Source organism: Venturia canescens, chromosome 11 (assembly GCF_019457755.1).
Source record: "Venturia canescens isolate UGA chromosome 11, ASM1945775v1, whole genome shotgun sequence".
NCBI classification, from domain to species: domain Eukaryota; kingdom Metazoa; phylum Arthropoda; class Insecta; order Hymenoptera; family Ichneumonidae; genus Venturia; species Venturia canescens.
The window spans coordinates 6,530,892-6,541,519 of NC_057431.1; the positions used below are offsets into that span (position 1 = coordinate 6,530,892).

General features: G+C 37.7%; 2 protein-coding genes across 2 annotated transcripts; one reads left to right on the plus strand and one right to left on the minus strand.

Annotated features, from left to right (window-relative positions):
* Window positions 1-11: 11 nt before the first annotated feature.
* Window positions 12-3,237, plus strand: LOC122417714 (cleft lip and palate transmembrane protein 1-like protein). Its single transcript, XM_043431507.1, has 8 exons — window positions 12-617; window positions 707-818; window positions 1,002-1,231; window positions 1,382-1,667; window positions 1,748-1,936; window positions 2,093-2,301; window positions 2,410-2,661; window positions 2,873-3,237. Exons 1-8 carry the CDS (start codon window positions 364-366, stop codon window positions 2,970-2,972), a joined length of 1,632 nt encoding a protein of 543 aa, XP_043287442.1. The 5' UTR covers window positions 12-363; the 3' UTR covers window positions 2,973-3,237.
* On the minus strand, window positions 3,238-7,679 carry Sec5 (secretory 5). The gene is made up of 9 exons (XM_043431495.1): window positions 7,123-7,679; window positions 6,583-6,883; window positions 6,313-6,508; window positions 5,732-6,233; window positions 5,010-5,620; window positions 4,560-4,847; window positions 4,116-4,442; window positions 3,593-3,777; window positions 3,238-3,512 (listed from the first exon to the last, which is right to left on the minus strand). Exons 1-9 carry the CDS (start codon window positions 7,229-7,231, stop codon window positions 3,332-3,334), a joined length of 2,700 nt encoding a protein of 899 aa, XP_043287430.1. The 5' UTR covers window positions 7,232-7,679; the 3' UTR covers window positions 3,238-3,331.
* Between the last annotated feature and the right edge of the window lie 2,949 nt (window positions 7,680-10,628).

The window sequence follows — 10,628 nt, forward strand, 5'->3', positions numbered from 1 at the left end:
TTCATTTGCAGCACTACAAAAAAAGGGAACAATACAGGACACAGGACCGGTCTCTGTGTTGTTTACACGTCAAAACGGTCAAAACTCATTATTGCTGGAAATTCGATAAAATGTTATCACCGTTTATTCATCATAGACTTTGAAAGAGCAATTATAATCCATTCGAATAAAAAACATTTCGTAATTGTTATAATCGCGATGCCACGTCATCACAGACCTGTGAAATCTGGAGAGACGTCAACAACCTCTACTCGTCCAACATAAACATCAGTTATAGGAAATTTAAAAAATATATATAAATCATAAGTGACATAAATATCAAATAAATAATTTTGCGAAAGAAATTTTTTAAAATCCGTCAAAATGCAGAAACCTCCCTTGAGCCTCATACTCTCTGGCGTTTTTTTCGGTTATATTATTTATTCCCTTTATTCGCTTTCTCAACTCTTTGTCCCTCCTCCCTGTGACAATGAAGAAACGTGTCTAAAATCTTATTTAAGGAACAATCCCAAGCTGGAACTTTACTTATTTTCTTCTCCAACAAGCCGTCCAAACTCTAATGAAGTTTTGCCGGTTTCCTACGTTTCCCCATTCAATTACAGCTCTACTTTTGAAATGTATGTATTTTAACCGTTATTCATTGACATTGACACAAATGATTTTTTTTTTTTCAAATATCTTATATTGTCATTTAATTTTGTTCCAGGCCCGTCAATATGAAAATTCCCAACAGGACACGAAACAACGGAACCCTGTTCCTGCACATTTTTGTTGTTCCGTTGGCCAGGGGCAAAAAATCGTTCCAGCAACTTCATCGAGTATTTAAACTTTGATCACATTTTTAACATTTCTTTGTGTGTGTATTTCGATACCGTTAGATTCTACTATTTTGTTGATTTCCTGGTTTTCTCAAATATTTTTTTTTCATTGGATAATTCAATGATTTATATATTCTTTGTTTATCCATTGAATTTTTTTGAGAAATGATTTTCTTCTCTCAGAGTCCAGACTTCGCTTACACGAGAATAAAAATGACCCAATTTGTCGTACCTCGAGCAGAAACGTTCAATCTTCTCGGAGATAAAAAAAGTAATCACGAGGAAAATGCAAAAAAGGAAAATCGAACAAAAGTTCAATCACATTTGAGAAGTCGAGTTACTTTTACGATGATGACGGACGATGTAAAATTGCCTCTATACAATCTGCCGCTGGAACTCGCTCAAGACATAAAGTATTTATTAATTATAGTTATTAATAATCATAAATTTGATTTCATTATGTAACTTTCTGTCCAAATGGAAAAAGTAGCAATTTTTTGTTCTTTTTTTTTAATTTTTCCATAGAAATATGATTTTTCACTACGATTTTTTCATCTTTACAGGATAACTCAAGATGGTGTGTTTTGGCCTATTGTAAAATATGATTTTTTGCAAACGAGGCACACTGATTTAGTGCTCATTGATAAAAATGTCGAGGAAATGAACGTTACTATTACTTACACTCCGGTGAGCCTTGGAAAACTCAGATTGGTTTTGCACATCGAAGCAGCGATGGAAGGGCTCAAAAAAGTTGGTTTCTCCGACAAAGACGTTGACGAAGCCAAAGGCATTTATGCCAATACGAATCTTTACCTTCTCGCTGGAACCGTTTTCATCGCTTCGATTCATGTAAATATTTTCATTCGTTTAATACAAAAAAACTAAATGACGTTTGTCATGAAATATGAAATTCTTGAATTTCCTTGCAGTTGCTGTTCGATTTTCTCGCTTTTAAAAACGATATAAGTTTCTGGCGAGGTAAAAACAGCCTCGAAGGTCTGAGCACGACAACGATAGTTTGGCGAGCTTTCAGCCAGACGATCGTATTCCTGTACCTTTTGGACGAGCATACGTCGTTGCTCATTCTCATTCCTGCTGGAATTGGAACCCTCATAGAGGTAACAATTTTTATTTGGTCAACAAATAATTGGAGTCGAACTGCTTGAAATCTGATTTAAAAATACGAATTTTCATTCGTGAACTCGATGAGAGTGAAAAATCAAAATTATTTTTAATGAAAATTGAAATTCTGAGAAAAAAATATGAATTTACAGCTATGGAAAACGAAAAAAATCTTGAGGATCGAAATTCAAAGGGGCGTTGGATTTTTACCAAAAATCAAAATTCAGAGTCACAAGAGTGATTCAGCTGAAGCGAAGACTCGAGAGTTCGATGCTGAAAGCATGAGATACTTGAGTTATCTTCTGTATCCACTCGTTATTGCTGGTGCAATTTATTCCCTTTTGTATCAACCGCACAAAAGGTAAGCAAAAATATTTTTTTCAATGTCAAAGTTTTCATTCGTCTTTGGATATTTGAAGGTTCGAACCAATGATTTTGATTAAATGGTGACAATAATTATTTTTTCCAGTTGGTACTCTTGGAGCATAAATTCATTGGTGAACGGAGTTTATGCTTTTGGATTTTTGTTCATGCTGCCGCAGCTTTTCGTGAATTACAAACTGAAATCCGTTGCTCACTTACCGTGGAGGTCGTTTATGTACAAGGCGTTTAACACTTTCATCGACGACGTTTTTGCCTTCATAATAACGATGCCAATGGCTCACAGAGTCGCCTGTTTCCGTGACGATGCAGTCTTCCTCGTTTATCTTTATCAAAGATGGTAAATCCCTTTTTTTCACTGCATTGACATACTGGGTCAACCAGATCCGAAGCCAGCAGTCATTTTCAGTCAATTTCCAAAAAAGTTGTTCGAATTTATCTTTTCAAAATTCCTGATTTTGTTAATCAGGTTTTAAAAATCTATGAAACACACCAAATTTCTGTTTCGGGGCAAAAACATTTCAAGTTCTTGATCGTTTGTTTGATTTCAGGCTTTACCCAGTGGACAAGAGCCGCAGAGACACAGCAACGATAATGGAAGAGCCAAGCGGTTGCAGCTCGTTGCCAGAAGACAGCAAGAAAAATGAATAAATTTTATGTTTTCAATACTCGAAATAGAGTTGAAAAAGTTGACTGAAATTGAAAATATTCAGTTCAGCTATATTCATTCCGCAGGCTTTATAGTAAAAAATGTAGAAATTTTTTACTTTTTACACGTATGAAAAAAGAGAATAGAAAACTGAACACTGAAAAGAATTCCTTACTAAGTTCGATTTATCCCATGAACAGAAAATTTCGAAAATTTGTATTCGAAAATCAGAAAAAAAATCAATAAAAAAACGAGTAGCTTCGCGAATTATGCGTTTAAAAATGAATTTTTTTCATAGAATTTATTGAGCGTACAATTATGAATTAAATATACAGTAGCTTTTGTGTGAAATGAAAAAATTTCATACAGTCGTCGTTCGGAGAGGATCTTCTTGCAATATGATCTTGGATTGCGAACGATCAGCGAGGCAGCATATTTGCAGCTGCATCGAAGCTGTTACTTTGCTCAAAAGTGCTTCGATCCTCAAGGAATCTTTGCTCGCTGGTTGAGGGACCGCGTCGAGGGCTTCTTCGAAGAAACTCCTGTCGAATGAGTAAAAAAATGGATTATATTGATAATTCAATTGTATCGATTGGTGTGAAATCGAAATAGAATTTTTTACTTCGCTCTCGGTGTGCAATAAGCGTCCAAAGTTTTTTGCAGCATCATGATGTCGGCTCGGGCTTGGATTATTCCGGGTTGACCGAATTTCGTCACACAAGACATCAGTCGCGCTAATTCTTCGGCAATTGTCTCGACGATGTGGGATAATACGCGTTTGAGCAGGCCCGGTGAAACACGATTCACCTGAGAATGATAAAGCAATAAATTCTCTAATACGCACACAGATTTTTCGAGCTACATCCCTACAAAAACGTTCATGACAAGATTTTTTCCATCTTCACTAGTTTGGTCCTGAGAACCGATAGAAAATATCCCTTTCAAGCTCACGTGAAGGGCGAATTCGAAGGTATTTTTCTACCCGCTCCTGAGACAAAACTAACAGGAATAGAAAAAATTTGTCTGAACCTTTTTCGAGGGAAATTTTGTGCTCCACAAGATTGGCCCTATGGACTTTCACTCTATCTCCTATCGTTCACGCGATATCGCCAAAAGAACTAAAAATCGACGGATTTGAAAATTACTTCGGCATGAACCGCTATCAGATTGGCCAAGGCTTCGCGCGCATAAGGTCTGACATGAGTAGGTTCTATTTCAGAGTCCCATTCCAAACCGCCGAGATACATGCTCGGTTCGATTGTCCCGACGAGGGGATCGCAGCGTCTTTCCAAATAGGCTTCGAGAACTGCCCCGTCCAGAGTCTCCAAGTGCGTCCAATCGCTTCGCCAGCCTTCGGCGATCGTCAGATCAGGGTAACCACGTGATTTAAGTCCTGTCACCACTCGAGGCAGGACGACGTTCAAGGTGTAACGAATGTTGCTCAGTGAGATCAATAAGCACTTTTCCCAGGTCTGAAAACGACGTTTTTATCGAAAATCAAATTTTGTCGTCAATCTAAGAAAAAAATGTTTATTCATCGCCGTTTCTCATTCGAGATATCCGGCTCCCGGCTTTTTAACGTTTCTTACCGGAGTGGCAAGTCCGCGGTTTTTACTTTCCCGAATTCTGTAACAGGACGGCGAACCAACGAGTTGGCTGACCGAAGGATCATCCTCCTCGGCGGCTTCCTCGCTACCGCTGAACGCCAACTGTTGTAACGTTCGAGAAAACGACACGAAGAGCGTTTTCACAGCGTTGTGATAAAGAGATTGTTGCACAGGATTTGCGAGCAACGGACCTTCTCTTGGCCCACAAGCAATCGCGGTCTCCCGTGCCAATTCCGAGACTTCGGTCACCATTTCTTCGAATAAACAGGGCTGGAAATAAAAATATTGAATTTTCATGAAAATTCACCATTTACGGGGCTCGAAGTTGCCTCATTCGATAAATTAATACACATTTTCAAATCGATCAGCAAAAAATCGGTTAAGAAACCCGTAAAATTTCGTTTCGAACGTTTAAATTTACGAGGAACACACCAATTTAGTAATGCCACCGTCTTCGTTGGGCAAATATTCCAATTGCCAAGTTTCCTTGCGCTGTAGTCCAGAAATATTGTCAGCAGTTTGTCGAAAAAGTCCAACGAGGCATTGGAGTCGAAGGTCGAAGAGGAATTTTCCGAAAATATCGAGAGCCTCGCTCGGCAAATCGAGATGAATGAGGGCAGCGTACATTTGTCTTATAGAACGAAGGCTGTGCAGCAGCCACGCCGGACTCACGTTCGACGAGCAGGATTCTCTCATCGCTTCACTCGCGTGCTGGATGCAAGAGAGCACCAAATTTTTGAACGGTATCTGTTTTTCTGTGTCGACTGACACGTGCAATTGTCCGGTGAAATAACTTTGCCCCAATCTCCACAAATCTGGCAATTGCTCCGCCACGACGTCGCACAAAGCCTCGATGCATTGCACACGCGCTGGCACGTTGTAATTCCCATCGTTACGCTGGAGACGCAAACGATCCACTGAAACTGGCGTCAAACTCGCTTTTTGTGATTTTGCGCTCTCGTCACCTGCTCCTGAACCATCCGAACTGAGGAAATCCTGCAGGCAACTTTTAATGCTTTTGTCCAGATAAGCTGCGTGGGAAACTGCAATTTGGGAAACGAAAATCTGTCAATTATCGGTTTTTTTAGATTATTTTTCATGAAGTGACTCAAATTCACAAAATTCATTTTTGAGAGTTCTTTGAAGTGAATTACCAATCGCATCCCAAGCCGGATCTCCATTAGCCTCGAGATTAACGAGATTTCTAATAATTTTTTTCTGTCTTTCGAGTGCAAAGGGAGTTTCCTCGAGTTTTTTTCTCAGTATGGTCCTCAGTTGAGAAATTTTGTCTTCGATCTCATCGAGAACTTTTTTGAAAATCTCGACTTCCGTGTTGCCGAACAAATTTTTGACGCGAGCGTAATCGTTTATGACGAGATCATAATTGCCACGTTTTATATTTTTCTCGATGTTGACAGGCATGCAAAATAGAAATCGATAACGTTGCATCAAAGCGAGTGCACTTCTCGTCGAATCTGCACGATCTCTGCGTGCCAAAACATCCTCAAAAAGCTTGTTCGCCTCCGTCATTGATATTTTTATCGCAGATTCCAGTTTGTCCGTTGGATTATTCCCAAACTTTCTCACGTCCGAGTCAAACTGCTCTTTCAGAAGTACAATCGTTTCCAATTGCTCCATCACCGCTCCAACGTTTGCCTGCAATCATTTTTAATTACCCAATTGATTTACAATGAAACAGCAACAATCTTTTCCACCTCGATTCTCATTGACTTACCTTGAGAAAAGATAATTGCCCTTCCTTCTGAGAGTTTACTTTACGCCTCAAATAAGCCAAACCAGCTTTGAGGTCGTCGAGCGTTGTGGCATGATGATGTTGCAACAAAAACCAACCGGGATGAAATTTTTCACTAGTCAATTCTCCAGAGCAGTCGCCAAAAAGTTCGCAAAGTTCATCCTCTGGGAATTTTTTTCTTTAAAAAATATTTTGTATCAATGAAATGATGCAAGTTCCAAAATTTCAAAATTTGACAAACAATATACTAACTCGTTTCCTTCTACACTGAGGCCCAGCGGATCTTCTTGTTGATAATTTGTCGGCGAGAGAGCTCGTCTGCCCCAGACAAAACTCTGGACCGGAGCTTCTTCCACCCACACCGCTGACTCTTTCATTGGCCCGATAGTTTCATGGTACCCCCTAAATTGGACGGTCGAACTTCCCTGACCTCCGCTTCTTGTTGTTACCAAAATATCTCCTCGGCCTTTGCACAATCCGGAACGTGCTATGATTTTGTTCGGGGACTTCCATTCCGCAGAAAGTAAACAATCGCAGCCACATATTGTGAGTCCTAATTCCAGAAGTTATAAAATTTTACTGTTTGAAACGGTTTCGTAAAGTTGCGTTGGGAGAACAACTTGTTTTGAGGCAAAATTTCATTTTATTCAAGAACCTCAACTTTTCGAGTTGTTTTTTGCAAGAATTAACCTTTAAACTGAATTAAAAAATATAACAATTTTCTGAAAAATTAAAATTGCTCAGAACAAGTGAAAATCATAATAACAAATTGAACTGTGTTCGATTACTAACCTATAAGATCTTGGGCTTTGGTACCCAGAAATTCACCCCGAACTGTCACTCGAGTACCTGGAGGGCCTTCTTTGGGTGATATTCCGGTCACGACAGGCGGTGGTGCCATTTTTTCACAGCTCCAAAAACTTCAAATTCTTTCAAAACATCGCGAAATCCCAAAGTATAAAGATCAACAAACTTTCACGTAACCTTGAGTCTGAGTGTCTTGAGCAAATATCGCGACAAGTCCAGTGTCACAGAGACACCCCCATAAGGGTCGAGAGTACTCGTTTAATCGGAACTTTCAAACAATTTTCACGATCCTGACTTCGTTCAAAAAAACATTTGATCTGTACTTAAATTCGAAATTTCCGATTAGATTAATTTAATGTCTCTCCGCAATAATGAACTTCAACGCGGAAATGTACTGAGTTTTTAAAACTTTGAGGTTATCTTTGCCGCTCAGATGGTAGGTAAATAACCACCGCAATAAAATATCGTAATATATATAGTGGTGTATATATATACATATATATCATAGAGTAAATTTCAAGTTCATCACATCGATATATAAGATTATTGATAGCGAGTCGAGTTTTATCTCTATTTTCTTCCGAGACCTGAAAACGCTTGACTAAACTATAAATAATGATATTGAATGCTCTATTAATATATCAGTGAAATCGGTGGCAAAGTTCTTTGGGTAAACCTAACGTTTAAATAAATGAAGAGATCTACTTGTGAATCTGTTTTCATGGATGATTTCCAGCAATTTACAGGAAAATAAAACGATTGAAAATAAACATTTTCATAAAAAATGCTCATGTTCATTTATTGAGTTTATTCGCGTATTATGTATTTTTCGGATTATATATTTTCCAGTCCAACGAAATGATCTAAAAAAACTCTCGAATAATTCCAGTAAATCTCAAATTTTGTTTTCTGCCGAATTTGCAATTCGTTATTTTTCAACCCACATCAATGATTCGTGAAATAAAAAAATGATTACTTATAAATCTTTTTTTCGTTCATTTCGTTGGACTCCAACGTTGCAAACTTCAGCGTAATATATTTTCCTCGTTCTTTAACCCTAGAACGCATGACTGGGGTGTGAGCACACCCCACGCGAACTTCAAACTACGCTCCCGTCCTAACAAGTGACATTATCGACTGATTATCGACGGATTTTTTTATATATAAATTCAATTGAAATTAGTTTTATCGTACATCATTCTTTTCGTTATAAAAAAACGAAGAAAATGGTGTAGGATAAAGTCAGTTTAGCATCGTAGGACCGGATTTATAAGCAGAAAAAGAGTGGGGTGCGTTCAAACCCCGGTCATGAGGTTGAGGGTATGAAAAAAGGCACATGAGGTGTAGGGTTAAAAAGAGCCAATCAAAAATCTATTCAAATACGAAAAAGTAACTTCCAGTACAAGTTTTCTCCCTGGACTATGGACTAACCTCATTGTTCAGCGAAAACAGTATAGTGGAAAATGATGTACTGCTATGACCCAGTGTGACCAAATTAAAATTGTGCAGCATTTGCAACATTGAAACAACACCATCCATCCAGCAGCATCGTTTCGTTGGCACTAAGCAGCGATTCCAGGATTCTCAACAATTATATGATTAGAGCGCGGCGGTTGACACTTGAAGTTTTTAAATACTATATTTTGATATGGGATGAACAGATTTTTTGGGGCTGGCGTTATGACTCAATGCAGCCGACTTTCGGGTCAATTATTTGGAGGATTAATGCGCGGTCATTGTAGAATTTTATCATCGACGCTGTCAGGTTATTAAGGTAGTACATGCACCAAAAGAATTTCTTAGATCTTTAATAAAAATAACACATTTAAAATTTTAAAGGGTTCGTCTAATTGTTTATTGAGATATATAAACGTATTCAAATATGAAGAAAAATACACGGGGGTATAGGGACTAGGCGTAAAATAACGAATCAACGCTTCTTACGAAGTTTATAAAAAACTTACACAATAACAATGAAGTATATAATGAAGGTCTGAGAAAAAATTCGAGACGGTTGTCTTTACTAGTGTATAATAAAGATTTATTAAGTTATTAAAAGATTGAATGAAATTGTTAACGAGCACTCGAATAACTTCGCTGTCAAAATCTTCTGTCTTTTCATTTTTTTTTTTTTTTTAACTTTTTTCTTGATCCATTTCCCTTTGTGTTTTCCTTTTGCCCTCTCCAATGCAATTTTTAATATAAAAAGCTACAGTATTTTAGATGGCTCGTAATTTCATTCGTTAAAAGATAAGTTGAAAAAATTTATTTACATTTTCAATAAATAACTCCGACATTGATTTAAAACTGTTATATCTTCATTCAGGAAGTAAAAAAATCGATATAATTTAGACACCTATAAAATACGATCCGTCGGGAATGATCTACCTTAAAATATTGACAGGACAATATTTTTTATTATTCATTACTGTATTCAAATTTTTTCATTGAAATCTCTTTATTAATTCGATTACCAAATGAACTTTTTTAAAGGCACATTAATATTATTTATCTTACATAATCTTCTCCTTACAACTTTATATTCACATATTTCTTCATATTATCGCAGAACATTATCGTCTACTTTTCACACATATTCCTCGTTCTTCGTGCGACTCTAAAAACTCTTATTTTCTTCTCAATTATTTCATAAGTTTGCTAATATGGAAATTTTATTGGCACAAGAGAATTGAGGTCAACCTAGATGAACCCCATTAAGGGGTCATTTTTGCTCGAAATATCGTTGGAAAATTTCGTTATCTAGACGCGCGTGGCTTATCGACAGATCTAAAGCGAGAAGTATTCATCTCGTTAACAATTGGTATTTGCCTTTCAGTCGTTGAACCCGAAAGCTTCATCTGGCTTCGCAACTATAAATTGTGTTTGCGTTATATTTTAAAATTCAAAAAGTATCAGAATGTTGTTTCAGCTCTGTGGCGTATCGTTTTTTATCCTGGTATTTTTCACTGATGATGCAAATCTATCTGCCACGGCTTTTAACACAGCGTGTTATAATCGCCGAGGAGCTGGGCGACGTGCTATTCATGCTGAAAAATATCGTCTTCCAAGGCATGTCTTGCCAAGGAGGTACACGATTAGGATTGAGCCTAACATCGTTCCGAATGATTTTACGTTCGACGGTGAAATCCAAATCGAGATTGTCGTCCTCGAGGATACGTCTTTTTGATAGTACTGCATGCTGCAGAGCTCAGGATCGATAAATATTACACGAAACTGCGTTATCTCGGTGGTCCAGAGGTGGACGTGGCAATAAGACCTGCTTACGATCCTGATACGAACTTCTACGTACTACAATTGAGCGGGTGTCTCATCAGGGGCCATTATATATTGGAAATGAAATATGGGGGAACATTGCACGATGATTTCCGTGGCTTCTTCAGAGATTCGTATGTGAACGATAAGGGGGAAAAGGTGTAAGTAAAATTATTTCTTTATATGATGTCTCGGAAGATATGTTAACGAGACGAATG